Consider the following 20074-nt stretch of genomic DNA (forward strand, 5'->3'; position numbering starts at 1 on the left):
GGATTTACCCTCTCACACCTAGATGTCAAATCCACCTAGCTGTGGTTCTGCATCAATACCAGATGATAGCTTCATCACATGATTCTTTTGCTACCAGCAGTTGGAGTAATGAAAAAACCTAGAACAAGCCTAGCTACTACAACCTGTCCAAATTCTCATTCCTGCCTTGGAACAGAAGTGTGGCAGTACTTTGAGAGAAATCTTTGGCTGGGGTTCTGGCTGAATATTTGTTTTGTTCAATACCAAACTACCTGATACAGACTGTTGCATGAGAAACTGGGGAGAAAAGAAATACACAATCTGGATGGCTTTCTAGTGGTCCTACTCTTAAAGAAAAGCTATCACTTATGTCATTCTTTGAACAAGACTAGATTAAGCTAGGGAAAGATTAAGGAAAAGGGAATTCCCCATTATACTTTTGATTTGCTTCATAATATGTCTGTATAGTTTCAGCTGCTGGCACTGAAGAAGATATGAACCATTTTCAGGGGTTATTTGGTTACCTCACTGATGTATCGATAAACATTTTTATTTATTTATTTTGATTTTTTTTTTAACCTTGATTCTGAAAGGCAGCTGAAATTATGTCAGAATTGTAAGGTACTTTATGGAATTGCCATACATTTTGAAGCAATACTGATACTGACTTTATTTTTAAGACACTACATGCTGCTTTACCAAGCAAAACTGTGGTTTGTTTTGGGGTTTTTTTTTCTTTTTTTTTTTGTACCACAAAAATTCTGGGCTTTTAAACTTTCATGTAAAGAGAAATATTCAGGTAAACAGTAAAAAAAGGTGAGAGGAGTAAATGCTCAGGTAAACATTAAAATGTCATCAGCATTTTGGGTTCAACTTTACAGTTTGCAATTTTCATCTAGTTCAATTTGATCTGTTTTGCTGCTATTAGAAGTATAGATACCTGTTCCTTGCAGAAGATGCTGAGACTTCTAACCATTGCTGTCCACAAACATGGACCTGATTTTTTTAATATGTCATACGGTAGCTAGCGTAACCATAACATTTTGCTAGATGCCATATGAGCTATGTACTACTTACATACTGTGACTTGGTAGGTATTACTTTTATTTCAAAATTTGTGTTTCTGAGATGTTATCTGTAGTTGTGTTCAAGCTGGGCTTGACTGCATCTTCAGTTGAATCTTGTTGAATGCTAAGCAGTGGCATTTTCTTTTGCCATTTGACAATAATATGTGTCCATTCTTGCTCCTAGAACAACAACAACCTAGATGCCTGTTGTCGAGCCCTCGCACAGGAGAGCAACAAATACTTATATATGGAGTACCATAGCCCTGATGATACCAGAATGAATAGAAATAGCCTTTTGCACATTAATCTGGGTATTCATCCTCATACCAGCTATCATGCAGGGGATGGAGCTCAACTTAATGGTGGTCGTACACTGGTACATAGTTCAAGTGATGGACATATTGATCCACAACGCACAGCAGGTAAACAGCTGATATGCTTAGTCCAAGAACCACATTCTGCTCCCGCTGTTGTGGCAGCTTCTCCTAGTTACAATCCATTTTTCATGAATGACCAGAATAGAAATGCAGCTACTCCTCCTCCACAGCCACCTCCACAGCCATCTTCCATACAACCAGGAATGAACACGTCTGCTATGCAAGGCCCTCCTCCCACGTATATGCACATACCTCGGTACAGTACAAATCCCATTACTGTTACAGTATCACAAAACCTCCCCTCTGGACAGAGTGTACCCAGAGCTCTACAAATTCTTCCACAGATTCCAAGCAATCTCTATGGGACTCCTGGCTCTATTTATATAAGACAAACATCTCAGAGTTCTTCAGGACGACAGACTCCTCAGAATACACAGTGGCATTCATCACCGCAGGGCCCAGTTCCACATTATTCTCCCCGTCCTCTACCTGTGTATACCCATCAACAGAACTACCAACCTTCTCAGTATTCTCCTAAACAACCCCAGGTCCCTCAGTCAGCTTTTCGATCACCACCGGCATCTCAGTGTCCCTCTCCCTTTGGCTCTCCTCAACACCAAGTTCAACCTCCTCAGTTGAGTCATCAGAGTTCACATGTTTTCATGCCTCCTAGTCCTTCAACTGTCCCACCCCATCCATATCAACAAGCATCCCAGACTTTTCAAAAACAAGGTGGTCACTCTGTATCATATCTTCCTACTTTTGCTGGACCGAGTTTATCCAAAGGTTCCATGAATAAAATAGAAATTACAGTTGAACCACCACAAAGACCTGGGACTGCAATGAACAGAAGTCCTTCACCAATAAGTAATCAACCATCTCAACGAAACCAGCATCCGCTGTATACAGCCACTACTCCTCCTTCAAGCTCTCCATCAAGAGGTATGTCGGGTCAACCTAAACCTCCATTTAGTGTTAATCCAGTATATATTACCTACACTCAACCAACTGGACCTACAGGTGCACCAACACAGTCTCCTCGGGTAATGGTATCTCAGCCAAACCCAACCATTTTTAAAATCACAGTAGGTCGAGCACCGACTGAGAATCTTTTAAATTTAGTGGACCAAGAAGAGCGTTCTGCAGCACCAGAACCTATTCAGCCTATTTCTGTAATCCCAGGATCTGGAGGAGAAAAAGGAAGCCATAAGTATCAGAGGAGTTCTAGTTCTGGATCAGACGACTATGCTTACACTCAAGGTAAATGTTTCACCCTACAAATTGTATTAATGTAAAATGCATTTTCAGCTTGATTTTTGCTACTTTCTAAGTAAGAATTTTTGAACCTGTTCAGAGAAAAATAGGAATTGCACCAAAAATCTGTTACGGAGTTTGGTTTGATTTTTTTTTTTTTTATTATTTTTTTTTTTTTTTTTTTAGAAAATTTGCCGATTTTCAGTCTAATACATAAGTAATTTCTGAGTTTCTTAAAATTGTTATGCTTTTGATACTGGGTGACTCCTTAAAAGAAAATATTACCGCTAACAGGAGTAACTAGTTTGCTCAAATACTGTGTCTGGTTTGTAAATTCTGAGCTGTCATTAATTTATTTGTTCTGTGTTCGGGTGCTTTATAAAACCTGAAGCACCAACTTCTGCAGGGAATTTGAGTTCAATTTATTTGCCTTAGATTGAAGAGTACTAAGTGAAAGTGGAGCGTGAGGTAGGATTGCAGCTACAGTTACATCTGGTGTCAATAAAAGTATTTTTGTTTTGAAAGGTATTAAAAAAATATTTTTAAGAACTAAATCAAAAGTTCACTTCTTCCACATAAAATTTTCAGGAGGAAGGGATTGGCAGACAAATTTTAGGACGTGTGTTCTGCTGCATAGGGATAGAATGTGGTTAGATTTGATGCCATGTATAAATGAAGAATTAAGTAATTTAGGAAAAAAAAAATTAAAAAAAAAAATATCTGACCTTTAGATGAAAACTTTTGTTTTCTAAGAATAATCTGCTTTATGGATTTGAACATTTAAAATTGAGCAAAGGAATCAGTCTGCAAGCAAACCAATCATTTGGGTTAATGACAGAATGATAATCAGTAACAATTACTGAAAGAATGTGCTTTGTTTCGTGATTTGTGTTTGGAAAAGACAGTCTATTCCTTCATTGTTCCTTCTAGCCTTCCTTTCACTTTAGAGTGCTGATATAGTGGTTATAATGTTGCCCTGTAGTTCTTGATTTCTTATTTTGCTTTGTGTCTTTTGAGCTGCTCTAACTCATCAACAAGGAACTGTTCTGTACCTGGTAGACCCAATTAGAAGTGTTATTTAGAGAAAAAGAATGCTAGCAGGTGTGTAACTCATAGACCTTATGTTTTGTTTGATGATGTTCCTATTACAGCTTCATTAAACATTGTAGTTTACATGAGAAAACCAAGTAGCTTCACATAACTGAAAAAAAATTATGAAATGTAGGAATCTGTTTTTACCTTTGCATCTTTGACGGGATTTGTGTATTTGGAAAATAAAACCAATAAAACCAGTTAATATGTGCTTTCTGGGGAGCATCTGCTTTTGTGGCAATACCTAACACAGCTGGGACTTTATAGAGCCTTTGGTGTTGTTGCACTCTGAACTCTTGATGGAAGTAAATTGTAGAAGAATAAATGTTGCATTCTTTACTACAACAAAGGGCTTCTAAGGAGGAATATATTTAACAGCATAATATAGGGAACAAGTTTGTTTAGTTTCCTCTTGAACATGAACCATTGTGAAATGTATTGCCAAAATCCATTCTGATGTCAGCACTTGCACTGTTTCTTTGTAACGTTAGTCATGTTTGATGACTTGGTCTATAGTATAATGCAAAGCTATGCAATGTAGTCATACTGGGTGTTAAGTCGGAAGAGTCACACAAAACCAAGGTTTGATAGCAATAGTGCAAAATCATGCAGCCTGGCATCTGTACTTTTAATTTTGTCATTTCTTAGACTATGACTTACACTACTTCAGCAAGTAGGGAACAATTTTGTTCAGTAATAGTGGGGTCTATACTATGAAAATATCTGATGTTATTCTTTGATAGGATTTTCAGTGAACAGAATACCGACAAACCCCACTCATTTTTATGCTGCTGACTGTTTGGGTTTAGGGGTGTTTTGGTGAGATTTTGTTTGGGTTTTTTGTTGTTCTGTTCGATTTGTTTTGGTTGGTTGGGGGTGGTTTTCTGCTCCTCAGTAAACTGTGTCATATTGTTGGTAATTTTTCTAACTTTTTTTTTTTTTTACTGAAAATATCTGTGAGGTATGATGTTGTATTCCTCTCCCTGTGTTGGATAGGGGTGAAGAAAAGAGCAGGTACTGGCCAGTGCTCGTCTGAATGCCCACAGTAAATTTCTTTTGCTTTTCTCTGTCCTGCTAGACTTTAATCAGGTAAAACCAGCCAGATCAGAAAGAGCACTTTCTGTCTTGGCCCGTTTTTGCATCATGATGGAATACTGATAAATGCTCTTCCTGCAGAAACTGAGTATTATTTTCTAGCTAGTCAGAGTTTGTTCTTTGGCTTCTCTGGGAGCTCGACATCAGTTTGTGACCAAGAGTTATGAATTTCAGTACCAAACCAAAAATATCAGAGAATGATTACCAGCAGAGAGAGGTTAAAGGACAGTGAATCAGCTATAATGAAGAATTGAAGACCCTAAAAACCCGAGCTGCCTCTGCTTTTTATTTTTTGGATTCTCTGTCTGTTTTATTGAAGTTGTATAGATTTGCCTTTGGGCACTGGGAAGCAGAGAGTATTGAGACTACTTTAAAGTTGTTATAGCATAATCTGTAATAGCAGTGAAAAACTCTGTTCAGGACTGATATTTGGCTAACTTCTCAAGGCTAGTGTGTCAGCTGCTGTTGAGCAGCAGATACAAAGTGTGTTACCTCTTACCTCTGTTGTCTATTTTTTTTCTTTGCCAGTACAGTATTAATATAATTAGGTTGCTGTTGCATCCCGAGAAGCTGTCTCCTTGTACAGGTGCCTTTGTGTTTTTGAGATGAGAAAGACCAAATGCAAAATAAGAAGCGTTGACCAAAATGGTAATATCAACTTCACCTTACTGTCTAAAGCGTGTTTTTATTCTGGAAGAACTTTGTTCTGAACTGTAGTTCATTTGGCATGAAAGCATCTTCACACTGATACTTGGCTGCATGTTTATGATCACTTTTTTTTTTTTTTTTCTCCCAGAAGGGTCACTCATGAATATATGCGTAAGTTGACAATTCAGTTTTCTGGGTTTTTGTGTGTTAGTAACTATTTCTTTTCCATGTACAACATTAGCCTTGCTGTTACATCAGCGAGCAAGGATGGAGAGATTAGCAAAGGAACTGAAGCTTGAGAAAGAAGAGCTAGAACGCCTGAAAGCTGAAGTGAATGGTATGGAGCATGATCTAATGCAGAGGCGACTTCGAAGAGTTAGCTGTACAACTGCAATTCCAACAGTAAGCAATTTGTTAGTATTTTAATTCAAGATACAAATTTATTTTTTTATATTTTCATGAACTGAAGTATTACAAAAAAGAAAAAGAAACTTTTTGGGGTATAAAATCTTCGATCATTGAAGATGATTTTTTTTTTTGGTAACTTCTTGGCTTGTTGTAACCCAGTTCTAGTAATTTAGAAGCAGATATGTGTCCAGCTTTCTCAGTGTTCACCACAATTTCTGAAACTTGTATACATGTGCTTTTCTGGGCCACAGAGCTGAATAGATAGTTACTTTCCTAACAACCTATACAAGTATGTGTTCAAGTCTGTTTAAAGAGCCCATGCCATATACAGCTTGGTGTTCATGAAGCAAGGTTTCACTTTTTTGAAGTTATTTTGTTGTATTTGAAACATTTTGTTGCTTGAGGAGTTGCATCTCGTATACAGTCTATTTCCATTTGGTATATGCAGATTATGCCAAGTGACTTCCTGCAAGTGACAAGTGGCAGTGTTGGTTCAAGTAGTTGGCACCTCTCTCTCACCTTTTTTTTGATATTTTCTATCTGTATGACTTCACACCTGCAAGTGACTTTAGCCCAAACACCTGTATGGCTCTGATAAGATAATTCATTTGACTGAAAAATACCTTGCAGTTTGAGCAGTTAGCCAAATCAGTTCAGACTTACTCTGTGTGTTGATGTGAACTATGCACACAGTTGTAAGCTGGAAGGCATAGTAGGGGCTTTTAGCTGCTTAACTAGTACAGCTGATGTATATCTCCCCTGTTTCAGGGCAGCTTTTTGCAGATAGGTTCCAGGGAGGAGTATAGAGGTATTGTCTTGAGTGTGCAGGGAGGAGGTTAGGAAAGTCAAATCCCAACTGGAGTTGAATCTGGTAGAGGGTGTCAAAGACAAAAGGAGACTAGCAAAAATGTGGGCCCATTGCTTAACAACACAGGAAGCCTGGTTACATAGGACATGGAAGAGGCTGAGATTGAATGCCTTCTTTACTTCAGTCTTTACAGGCTTTCAAGAATCCTTACTCCAAGGGAACCCCAGGAAAAGTCCAGAGCAAGGAAGGTATACCTTTGGTGGAAGAGGATTAGGTCAGGGAATACTTAAGCAAAGCAGATACACCCTGAGTTCACTGTCCTGGATCGGATGCTGAGGGAGCCGGAATATGTCATTGCAAGGCCACTCTATGTAATCTTTGATTGATAGTGGTGTTTGGGAGAAGGGCCCAAAGACTAGAGGAGAGAAAATGTCACTTCTGTTTTCAAGAATGAATACCCATGGAACTATAGGCTGGTCAGCCTCACCTTGATCACTGGGAAAGTGATGGAGCAGCTAATCCTGGAGACCCTTTCCAGGCACATTAAAAGCAATCAGTAGTCAGCATGGATTCACAGAGGGAAAGTCAAGTTTCAGAGTTGAATAAACTTCTAGGATGACAGTACATTCCTGGTAGATACAGGGAGAGCAGTGGTTGTTGTTTACCTAGACTTCCTGTAAGGCTTTCAACATCATCTTATTTAAGATCTTCATAGAAAAGCTGATGAAGTGGGGGCTGGATGAAGAGCAACTTGGATTGAAAATGGGCTGAATAGCCCAGCCAAGAGTGTGGTAATCAGTGGCACAAAGTCTGGTTGGAGGCCAGTGCTAGCAGTATACTGCATGGGTCAGTGCAGGGTCTGACCCTGGTTAACATCTTCCTTAATGAGCTGGGTGATGGGGCAGGGTGTACCCTCAGCAAGTCTGCTGATGACACAAAACTGGGAGTGTTTTGCTGCCATTCAGAGCGACCTCAACAAACTGAAGAAATGGAGTGGCAGGAACCTAACGCCATTCAGCAAGGGGAAGTAGTAAGTCCTGACTTGATGACAACCCCATGCACCAGTATGAATTGGAGGCTGGCCAGCTGGAAACATTTTTTTAGATAACGCCCTGGTGAGACCAAGCTGAAAATGGGCCAGCAATGTGACAAAGGCTAATGATACCCTGGGCTGCATTAGGAGTGTTGCCAGCAGCAGGGGGGAAGTTACTCTTCCCTTTTACTCAGCGGTGTTGAGGCCACACTTGGAGGATGCTGTCCAAGAGTGGGCTCCCCAGTACAAGAGAGAGGTCATACTGGAGAGTCCAGTGAAGTGCTGCAAAAATGATTTACCATCTCTCCTGTGAGGGGATGCTGAGAGAGCTAGGACTGTTCAGCCTGGGGAAAGAAGACTTAAGGGGGTTCTTGGCAATGTATAGAAATACCTGAAGGGAGGGTGCAAAGAGAGCAGAGACAGGCTTTTTCGACTGATGCCCACTGGAAATGGACACAACTGGAACACAGGAGACAGTGGGCACAAACTGAAATACAAGAGGGCCCCTCTGAACCTAAGGAGCCACTTCTTTATTATGTGGTTGACTGAATACTGCCACAGGTTCCCCCAGGAGGTGTGGAGTCTTCGTCTCTGGAGATACTCAAAAGCCGTTTGTCATCTGGGTGGAGGGGCTGGTCCAGGTGACCTCTAGAGGTCCCTTCCAACCTTGAACTCTCTGTGCTCTTGTTGACTCTGTGATGCTAGAATATATCCTAGGATAAGATGGTTATTCTTACATATGTGTTAATAATCACTGCTGCTAGCTTTAGGAACACTTTGTATTGCAGTAACTTTGGGTTTCTTAATGGTATGCAAATATATGGATTTAAGTAACTGATTATTCTGTTAAGAATAATTACTGCCTTGCAGCACTGAACTATTTAAATATACTGAGTTAGAAGGTTTGTCGTGTTGGAGCTCCTTGGGGTGATGCATATAAATAAACCTCTGACCTTACTCAGTTATAATCAAATAATAATTAATGTGAGCTGTAGCTCGTATGCTGTTTCCTAATCATCTCAATTTAAGCTCACATAGCAAGTCATCTGTTTATGCAGAATTTTGTAAGGTGCATGGTGTTACAAACTTGAACTTTTTTTTTTTTTTGAGAGAATAAATTGGGTTGGGGGAACGAGACAGTGGGCTCTTGGCTTTCTTTTCAGTGTCTTATCCATATTCAGTTTTTAATAAAGCTGTTACAGATATAGCAAAGTTATTTCTATGTCAGATAAGATATTAACTTTCCCACAACTACTATTTTGGGTTGTTTCTTTCTAGCCTGAGGAAATGACCAGATTGAGAAGCCTCAACAGGCAGCTCCAAATAAATGTTGACTGCACACTGAAAGAAGTTGATCTCCTTCAATCTAGAGGTATACAATTGATACTTAAGAAAAAAAAACAAACCAACACTGTAATTTGTGGGTTTAATAATAATGACTGGGAGTGTTGATCTCCTTGAGGCTATGAAGGCTCTACAGAGGGATCTGAACAGGCTGGATCAATGGGCCAAGGCCAGTTGTATGAGATTCAGCAATGCATAGCGCTGGGTCCTGCACCTGGGTGATAATAGCCCCATGCCAACAGGCTTGGGGAAGAGGTTGTAGTGAGGTAGGTACGGATCTGTTCTCCCAGGCTGCAAGTGATAGGACAATAGAAAACTTACAGTCCATATACCTCAGGCTTAGAAACAGGCTGCCCAGGGAAGTGTTTGAGTCGCCATGCCTGGAGGTATTTAAAAGATGTGTGTGGGACTTACAGACACTGTTTAGTGGTGGGCTTGGCAATGCTAGGTTAAGGGTTGGACTTGATCATCCTGAAGGTCTTTTCCAACCTAAACTATTCTGTGATTTTAATATAGTATGTGCTGAAATTTGGATACTTGGACTCTTTAAAGTTCACTTTTGTTTATCAATATCAACTTCTTTTTCAGTTGCAACCTGATAAACTTGACTTTCCAGTATTTCTGTTGGCCAAGTTAAATTATGTTACCAAGAAAGTGGTGACTTAAAGTGACTTTGTCAAGAACAAATGGAAAAAAAAAACAAAAAACAAAAACAAACTGAACACAAACCAACCAAAAAATGACCATTAAGTAAAGGTTCTTTGCTTAAATTTTTGCCTCTTTGCTGACGAAAGCTCTGTCCATATAATCTAAAACAGAGGTACAGGTTGCAACCAAGAAGCTGGCAAGCAGAAATCTACTTAGGTCTTTTAAAATCCTTTTTCTATGACAGAAACTTTGACATAAATACAGTCAAATAGATTGGCATATGCATACCAGGAATGCCTCCTGCAGAAAAATTTAAGTTTTCACATATTTTTAAAGCAACACAGAATGTTGAGCTGGAGTTGATTCTTCAATATGGGATTGTCCTGTAAAAAAAAATATACTAGAATCAACACAAAATTGAAAATATGTGACAAAAGACTACTCGGGAAAAAACTAATGTATAGCGTCATAATAAAAAGACATTTAAAATCTGAATCTCTAGATGCTCATATTGCTGGCATATGTATGTAAATAACCTTCTCACTTGTCTTCTCTGACAGGGAACTTTGATCCAAAAGCTACGTGTAACTTCTATGATAACATAGAGCCTGGTCCTGTTGTGCCACCAAAGCCATATAAAAAGGGTAGGTCAACAAACAAGCATCAAGTTACCTAATCTGCATTGAGAGAGGATTTTTTGTTTTTTGTCCTTTTTTAAAGTAAACCCTGTGATGACAGGAAGCAATTCTAATGTTTATAATTTTTCTCTATGTATGAACCAAACCAGAATGGTTTTGTGCAAGTACGCTAATCACGGCTACAGCTTGTTTTCCTCAGGCAGCTTGTTGCAATGAATACTCTGTTAATGTTGTTTCTAAATACTGTTATTCACTACTGGAAAAAGCGTGGGAAGTATATAAACTTTTACATGTTAACGTGAGCTTCCTAATTAAGTTTTTTTTTAATACTTTGAGTTTGAAAGTTCTCTGTCAGGTTTGTTTTGCTGTCCTCTAATATGCATTAAGTTCTTATAGTTCGGTTGGTTTATTTTATGCAAGTCACAGCAGCTTTTAAAATTTGCATTGTATTTTAACTTACCTGGTCACACTTCCAATATTTTTTGTGCAGAGTATGGATTTCACAGTAGCCTTGAATTTTTAGGACAGCAAGAGAATGAGATGTCTTTAAGGACCAAGACAGAACACATTTCCTCACATGGCTCTAAGGAGATAACAGTGTCCCACTTGTACAAATTCATTACTGGTTTCTAAAATTTTCTGGGCTACTTGTATAGTATCTAGGACTCATATGCATATTGGGGCACTTCAGTTTTATGTATGCACAGGAGTTAAGTGTTTAGTCTCACTTCTTGTACAGTGGAAATTCAGTTAGTATATCCCAAAGTGACTCAACACCTAGTCACTGTTCAGTAGCTTTCTGAACTCCACTATATTTAGTGGCAGTTTTTGTGCAGAATCCTACCTTTTGTCTGAGGTGTTGTGGTGGATTTTTTTGTTGGGTTTTTTTTTTTTTTTTGGACCTTTTGGTTTGATTTTGTTCTTTTGGTTTTGGTTTTTATTTTTCTTGCTGGAATCTATGAAAAGGATGGTTTCAAATGTTAGTGGAAGTTTTTAAACACTTTCTGTCTTTTTGCTGGAATAGCCAGTCTGGGATCCTGTGCTCTGATAACGAGAAAACAGTGGTCTCATCACATACAATATTTTCAGATAAAAGATATATAATATTTGTTTAGTTATGTAGTTGATTTAAGGCCTTGCTACTTCATGATATGTAAAGAGTTGATGTTTATTGCACTAGCCTATTTGATATATTATTGCAAAGCAAAATAATGTACATGAAATAAGTGATTCTATTTGGCAGTCGGAAAGATAATGTACAGATTTGTACATTTTTAGCTTTCTGGTTGTCAGCTTATTAGAGATCAATTTTAGGGCTAGTATACTGTCTTCTGAGTTTGGCTTTTAACATGGAGTCATCAAAATTGTTTGGTTTGGTTTGGTTTATCCCCCCCTTAAAATGACAGTCCCCTAATACTCAGTTGTTGAAGCTGTGGGCAGGCAGACAGATCTGAGCAGACAATGGTCTGCTCTGTGCTGCTCTCTGGCCAGTCAGCATGATGCAGTCTAGTGCCCAGCTACTTGCTTGCTTAGAAGGAATTTGTTGAGGCCAAGCACTGTTAATGTAACTATACCACTTCTGGACTGGAAGAAGGTTTACATCTAAGCAGGGAGGTTCCTTTTGTTTTCTTTAAGTATGCCTCTCAAGGCAAATCTAAATACTGTTTGCATTAATGTTGCCATCAGCCACCTGCTAGACTTCTTAGCAGATGACAGCAGTGTGTGCGCTTTGAATTAAAAATTGCAGTCCTTTTTTTCAACATGAGTTTTCTTTTAATTAGGCTGTTCTACAGATGTTTGTTGAGCAGATGCATATCTTAACTTTACCCTCTGGGCATGCTTGCAAATGTTGTTTTAAACGTTAACATTTTATAAAATGTTGTTTCCACATCCTAGGAGTATTTGTCACTTTTAGTGGATTACCTGCGGTCTTGAAGTGGTGGTAGGAGAAATCGGGTAACCAAGTTTGTGGGTTAATACCTATGTATGATTTTCATATATGTTGACTTTGAGTGAAAACACTTAAGTGCTGCTTCACATACATACATCCCTGCTGCAAAACCATGAGGAATTAGAATGATCATCTTGTTTTGGAACAGGCCTTTCATTTTATTTTTATACTGTGGTTTCGTCAGCCTTGATGAATGCTAGGTAAAGATGCAGAAAATAACTCACCTCTCAGACTGTTTGAAGGAATTAAGTTAGAAACAGTCTTTTACTTCAGGTAAAGTAGGGTTATTGAAATTCAGAATTTGGTAAGAGACTGATGTATGTAAATCTGTGAAGTCATTCCTTAACAGGATGGCGTTGCAGTGCCAGTTACAAACTTTTCAGTACATTTTAAGCTATTAAACCTTTGGCAGTATCAGTGGCCTAACAGTGGTTACTGCTGTTTTTGTTTTAATTGTAATATGGTGACTACTTTCTAGAAGTGAAATACTTCAGTATTTCACAAACTGAAACAGAAGTGCTTTAGCAAAAGACCTGTAATGTTACCTAAGTGGACAGGTTTCCACCTTCACTTTAAGATAGAATGTTTAATGAGGTGACAAACCATGGTAGTGTGATCTTGCCTATCATCCTTCTCTTCTGGAAAAAGAAAAAAAATGTATGTTTTCCTTTGGCTTTTTTTAGAGCACCAAAGCAGCTCCAAACAGACTCCACGGACTCATCCAAGAGATGAAGATTTTGAAGGGGCTCCATGGAATTGTGATAGCTGCACCTTTCTAAATCACCCAGCACTAAATCGCTGTGAGCAGTGTGAAATGCCGAGATACACCTGAAAATCAGGAAGGGGCTGCATTGGGTTGAAAACAGGCTGTCAAGCCAACAGCTGTAGGAGAAGGAAACACGGGGAACCTTTCAGTCCATCTGCCCGGCCTTTGCTAGTCAACAGTCTTCATGCTGCAAGGGGTGGGAATAATGTGGTAGGATGTTTCTGCTGGTGCTACACTGAAAATGGAACTAATTAAAGGTGAAATTCTTTCTTATCCCATTGCAGTGAGCAAAGCAGGAAATGAAACCTGAAAATGTAAAAGGATTAATTTTGGGAAGAATGTATACAGGAAAGCAAATAACTACTGGAGTTTAGTCCTGTAGTTATAGTTACTGCTTAGTGGCTCAAGGAAAAAAAACGCACCACCTTTTTTTTTTTTTAATAAAAAATTATAGGATTCTTAGTAATGGTGTGAAATACTACACTTAACCAGAAACTGAAGAGCCAGAGCTGACTTAACCTGGCCACAGCTAGCTGGAAAACAAAGGCTCCCTGTGCTTCTAGATTGTAAGCTACTGAAAAAAGGAGACAGGTAAATGCAATGATAAATTTTACAATGTATGAAAAAACAAGGAGAAGGTATTTGTAATGCTGCTTTTTTTCAGGGTAACTTATGTCTACAAAAAAAATTGCTGTTTGAAATAGTAACCTAAGGTGACTAAATGAGATACCGTATGAGTGTTACAGAGAGTTTAATCAGAGGTAATTTTTTACAATCCCTTTTGCTTGTACAGTGCTCACCTGGCTGTGTCAACACTGGTAATAAACTAAGAATGAATTCTGCCATATTACAGACAAAACTACTGCTGCATGCTTTCATTAGGCCGTTGTGTTTCAAAGCTAAAAGTATGCTTTTATATACAACAATCTTCTAAGCCTGTGCTGTGTAGCAGCACAGCTACATATGCCAAACACAGACTACTCCAAATTCAGTTTGGAAGACTTGAGCTCAGCCATGGTTGTGTATGAGAAGAATTTTACCCAGCTCCTTAGGCCTTTTCAGCTTCCAATTTGTGAAGAATTCTTGATGTTTACAGCACAGAAGGTACTTTGTGCCCCAGTTCAAAGTTAGCTGAAAAATAATTAATCGATTAGCTCTTCAGTAAAGGTTTATTTGCACATTGTTAATAAACCAGCCTGTATAAAATAGCAGATGCCAGATCTTGAAAAATTACACACCGCATTCTTTTTATTTTGTTCAGGAAATACTTGCCGCAGGTTGAAGAACACAAGACTTGCAACTGAAAATCACACTGGTACTTTCATGCATACAATATACTGTATTATAAAAGTGATGTTCAATTTGTTTGAATGCTTCAGGTTGCTGTAATAAAGCACTCAATACTTGTGAAATCGATCTTGGGTTTGGGCAGCTGAATGATTATGTTACACACTGTGTGACTGAGTAGAATGTTCTTGTGTACTGGTGAGAAGCTGGTACAGTGCATTTGAGTTTTTTGCATCTGGTTCTTTGTCAAGAGATGCAACCAAGCACGTCAGCTGAATCGTGGTAATTGACTTTGCAACTGTGAGGCAAAATCTGCTAGCTAAAATTTAGCAGAAGACTACTTCATTTTAAATAGTTTTTAGCTTACGGCAGCCACATCCATATGGTCAGTTATCACAATTTTCTTGATGTGTGATAAGATGTTAAGCTGTGGTAGAACAATCATGTGTCTGAATCCTTTTTTAAAATAAAGCAGTGTTATAAGGGGTGGGTGGAAGAAAACTCACCTTGACTTCACTGCTCAATCTGGTGTCTTCTCTCCGTGCAATTTATAAAGTAACAGTAAAAACCAAATTGTGATCTTAGATAAGGAACCAATATTTTTATCTAGAATTTTTTTCAACATGTTCTTGCACTAATTAAATCTTCACCATAATCTTAAATAAGCTGAGAGAACTCCAGCAATCAGTGTGCACCACTGATGAGCAAAACAAAGTCAAAGGCATCAGAGCTAGTTTTCCTTCCTCCCTAATGATTTGTATTACTATGTGGGGAGCTCATCACGTGTGGAAAGGAGTAAAAAAATTCAGTGTCAGTTGAAGTTAGAAAGCAAATATTAATTTTGGTCATGTAGGTGGACAGTTTGACAAAACTGAGATAAATAGTAAACAGATGAGCAGAAGCATTACACCTAGGATGAGCAGTGCCATTGCTGTTATCAGCTGTATAGTGAATTACTCCAAACAATACCAGTAACTTCATGACTTTTCTATTGTGATGCCTTTGCCTTTGTATTATTTCAATTTTCTGTTCATTTGTACTCATGCTGAAGTTCTAGAAGTGTTTGTTTTTGCTGGAAATACAAAATGATAACAACTGAAATGAGAGTTAGCAAATGAGAATAGGTGTGTCATGCATCAATACAGTAGTGCTGTTTTCAGACAGAATAAATGCTACTTTTGAAGGGGGGCAGGGGAGAAATATATGCAGTCCAATAATTCCCTGAACTGTAATAACCATAAATGGAGACTTGGAGTATCTTAGTTGTAGTTTCACCAGAGGATGAGAGGGAAGGCTGCCATGACAGCAAAATGCTTTTTGGAAGACTGAGTGAGTGCAGTTAAATTTCAAATTAATTCCTTCATACCAATAATACTCCAGTTTTTCAATTACTCTCATTTTTTTCTTGTACAAACCCCCCCCAATGAATGCTTCTGTTATGTTCTTTTCTTGTAAATGCCCACCCTTAAATATTAATAGTAAAGACTTTACATGGTGCTTGAATATTTCTAGTTTGTTGGAATGTAAATTGTATTTTGAATATCAGAAGATCCATTTTCCTTCTGAAAGCAGGTGGCGCCGTACACACCCCAACTGAATTGTAGATTATACCAAAAAGATTGGTTTATGTAATATTTATTGAATGCACATAAAACCCTAATGTCAGCTGGCATATGAAATGCACTGTATTGTATAAAATGTGTGTGTGTGTGTGTGTGTGTGTGTGTGTGTGTGTGTGAATGGTGGGATGCTGATGCCATTGTGTTCAGTTAATGCACTACTTGTGTTTTGGGGTTTTTTTTCTTAATGACTGAGCTTTCCCTCAACCATGCTACTAGATTGATAGAGTTTGTAACTGACTTGGACATTCAGATATTCAAAAATTACTTCACTTTTCATGGAAATTTTATAAAGCTTATTTTGTATTTACTATGCTATTAAGAATAATTCCCTTTTAATTATAGAATACTACTGTAGTTCTTTAAAAGTTTATTTAGAGTGGGGCTTGTGGAAAATTATTCAAAATATAGTAAACCAAAAGAAATCCTGAACTTTGGATCTGTTTTTAATTTTATGTAATTATTAGTCTTTTTATGGGTGAAGAGGAGGAAAGGGGTGGGAAGTCAAGCAAAAGGAAGTCCTTTGTAAAATGTAGTCTTAGATCAGATCGAATTGTGTATCTGTGTGTCTGTGGTATGTGTGTGTTTCCCTTGAAAAATGGGAGGTGTGGTGAAAAGGTGTAATAATTCTTAAAAGAGCTGGTCTCAGTACTTTCTGATTATGATATGCTACTAAATCACATTTAAAGAAAATCCAACAACTTTTCATGCAGTTACTTTATCCCAGTTACACATCTCTCATTTCAATTTCTAAGTACTTTTACATTTAATGTTGATTGTAAAACCCCTTGAAACTGAAATAAAAAAATACTTGAGTTGAAGTGGGGACAAAACCAAAACAATAAAGAATGTTTTAAAAAAGAATGTGAGAATATTAAATATGTTGAAAACAAGCTTGTCATCAGGATTGATAGTTTTTGTTTTAAAATTCAGTGGTATACCCTAGAATGTGAAAATGACTATCCTGATGAGAAGTGGACAGTTGGACATAAACAATTCATCAGCTTGTTTGGTACCACAGAATTTACATGCTCTGTACTACAGTGACTCTAAATCCCGTAAAGAAAGACAACGTGTACAGGTATCACATCTCATAGTCAGTACTGTTTCTATGTGCTGCTGCATTTGTTTCGTTTCAAAATGTCAATATTATACAAACCTAGACATGACTGAATTCTGCCAGACTCCTTCAGTTTGGGGCTTTCACTGCTGTTTATGTCCATAAATATTAATGCAAATATTTTTCTTGGGTTTGAATAATCAGAAATCAGTGGAGTTAATGCAATATTATAATCCTGGATTTTCACCTTTGAAACCGATTTTAAAAGAAACCTGTGTTCTTGAAACTTATTTATTTATGGTGACACCAGTGTATCTAATCCATATTTCCTGCTGTGTGAAACCCTGTTAATTTTTTTCATTAAAAAAGAAGACACAGTCTCGTTTAATCCTGTATATATGGTGTCTACATTCTAGATTTGTGTATGCTGTGAATGAACTTATTACTAAGAGATGAAATTGTATAAAAGCATTCAGAGGCTATGCATGCATGGTACCTCCAGAAAGTGCATACTCCGAGTTGCAGATTCCTGCAAAAATAAATTAATAAAACTAAGCAAACATCACATCCTGCATTTGTTCTTCTATATAGTAGGAAACATTTAAAAAGTACATCCTTTTTGCTTTCATAGCCCAATTATTTCTGGTCTCTCACTAGAGCCCTTAGTGATAGCAAATTTGTTTCAGGGCTCCTTGGGGGTTTCTTTTGGTGATTCATATAATTCACATTAGGCAATTGCTGAACGTAGAACTGGGGTGTAAATCCTGTTGCTGTGAACGTAGACAGCTTTTATAAGCGGGAGTCCCATTTAGATCACTATATTCTGTGAAGCCCCTGGTGTAGAAACAGGATGTAGGATGTTTAGAGTGTGATAAGTGGGCTCATCACTTTTACTTTGGAATGGAAAGCTCTAATTAAAGGAAGAGCTTTCCCTGCTCCAGCAGATTGTCACTTTTGGTTTGGAGCCTTCACTGCAGGCATTTCTGCTTATGCTTGCTTGTAGTATCTGGATTACAAAAATTCCATCTTCTGCTGTAACCTCTTGCAGAAAGGCACTGCTCTAGGTGAGGAAGGAGAATTTGAAATGCATAAATCAGTTTGCACGCAATTTCATTAGTGTGTCTTCTCAATTGATTGCATCAGCTCATCATAATCTAAAACTTGGAAGCTGTGCCTCACCTGCGTTTTGTTCACGTGCAGTTTCAGTCATTAAACACGTTCTGATTTAACAAAACCCCTGCAACTTTGTGTTTGGGCTTTTCTCAGCAAACATATGTAAGGATTTAGTTTTTCATTCCTTTTGCAAAATTGAATTTATAAAAAGATTTAGGATAGCTTTGTTTTTAATCAAGCATTTCATTAACTTTAGAAGTTATTGCAGTTGAAACTCAATGTTTTAACAAAAGTTTCAAAGCTTTAAAAGTTAGAAAATGTTAAGGTGTACCTGTAAAATATATGCTGATGGAGAACACACAAAGGCAAAAATCACTAGGTCTGACAACTGAGTGTCTTCTGTTTTGGTTTCCCTGATCTCATGAGGAGTATCTGCCTGCAATAACTGCATAAACCTAGTTGATTTATTCATAAGAACTGCTTGGTTTTGACAGTACTGCACCTTGTCTTAAACCTGTGGTGGTTAGATATTTGTCTTATGATCTGGTGAGTACTCAGCAATGAAGTGCTGCTGCTTCTGATCAGTCACAGTGATCTATAGTGCTGGGTAAGTACTGTGTATTCTTTTTAACTGCACCCTTTGTGACTGTAAATACGCTTTTAGGAAGGAGGTGACTGAGGTAACTGATTTCACCTAACAGCTGGATGCAGATGTTTGTATACAAAGTGCCTTATGTGATGTTCAGTGGAAACCTTGTAAAGTTGTTACAGAAGGGGCTATGTTGTTGGATAGGCGGTCTGATTGTGACATGTTCTAGTTTGACATAAAAGTCAGGCCAGGCCCATAGAAACATCTTGGAGGAGTGCCACTATTTTACAAAGTATTTTCTCTCTAGGAACAGTGATGTTTTGATTTAAAGAAAAAAAAATCATAAAGCCTTCACTCTGCAGATTATTTTTTTTCTAGTTAGGCAAGACTTAAACCCTTGAATGCAACTATTTGCTGATTTTGCAGGTTCCATTTTGAATATTCTTACAAATTAAGTGCTCTTTACTCCAAAGCTATAGTGATCTTGCTGAAGTTAGTGAGGGCTCCCTTGCTAGTTTTGCTTTTTTAAAAACAAAAAGAGAGATACAGTTCTGTTACTACTTTGGAAACAGGAAGCCTCTGAATGAAAGACATGAAACACAGGTGCTACTTGATTTTAGACTACAAATTTTATCTTTTTGGAAGTGCTTTAGGAAAAAAGTTTAAGCATGTGGAGGTGTTTTTTCTTGTTAGGAAAAATACAGAATATTTCAGGAAAAAATTGAAGGTAAGGGAGGTTGTCATAGGTTTGAAAGTGATATTCTGGTTCCAGGCTGGTGCAGCTTGGCGGTATGTTGTAGAAGTGGTACTGAATTCTGGCACTGGTTACAAAGTCCAGGAGTAGTAGCAGTGTGGCCAGAACTGCTGGTGTACAGCTGCTTGGCTGAAACAGGACGCATGGCATCTTTGGGAAGCATTTAATAGCCATATACTATGTCCCTGTGTCTCGTGCTTGGACGTGCAGCCGGTAGGTGACACTGGGCCTCCCTACCCTAAATCAAAGTCACAAGTCACAGCTCAATGAATAGTTAGCACTTAGTGCTCAAGGGTTCCCTGCTGGTTTGTTCTCATGCGTCCTGAACCGGCCTTCCATATCCCTGGCATTGGGGATTATTTCTCACTTGGAATTTTTTTTCTTTAAATTTGAGGCTATTCAGTTAATTCCAATGACTTGGCAAAGCTGGAGTTGCTTTTGGCAGAGTAAATTGGTCTTTTTGCAGGTTATCCCATGCACTGGAGAGCGCTTAGTGTCACTCTGCCCAGGGTCTCCATCCACGTGTGGTACTCTGTGGACCTAG

At 38.1% G+C, this 20074-nt stretch overlaps 1 protein-coding gene across 6 annotated transcripts in view; it reads left to right on the top strand.

The window, feature by feature from the left end:
- The window catches only part of TAB3 (TGF-beta activated kinase 1 (MAP3K7) binding protein 3), a 50608-nt gene extending 34888 nt beyond the window's left edge, over window positions 1-15720 (top strand). For 2 of the 6 annotated variants that reach the window (XM_061355106.1, XM_061355107.1), the window contains 5 exons: window positions 1231-2683; window positions 5754-5914; window positions 9040-9133; window positions 10314-10397; window positions 13026-15720. In XM_061355106.1, coding sequence (XP_061211090.1) covers window positions 1231-2683; window positions 5754-5914; window positions 9040-9133; window positions 10314-10397; window positions 13026-13174 — 1941 coding nt within the window. In that variant the 3' untranslated portion in view covers window positions 13175-15720. Of the gene's footprint in view, window positions 1-1230; window positions 2684-5753; window positions 5926-9039; window positions 9134-10313; window positions 10398-13025 lie in introns of those variants that run through there. The other 4 variants (XM_061355108.1, XM_061355109.1, XM_061355111.1 and 1 more) reach the window with 4 other exon arrangements.
- The last annotated feature ends 4354 nt before the right edge of the window (window positions 15721-20074 follow it).

Source organism: Neopsephotus bourkii, unplaced genomic scaffold (assembly GCF_033783945.1).
Source record: "Neopsephotus bourkii isolate Nb327-2 ecotype Australia unplaced genomic scaffold, CSIRO-AGI_Nbou_v1 NB_780, whole genome shotgun sequence".
In the NCBI taxonomy this organism is placed as follows: domain Eukaryota; kingdom Metazoa; phylum Chordata; class Aves; order Psittaciformes; family Psittacidae; genus Neopsephotus; species Neopsephotus bourkii.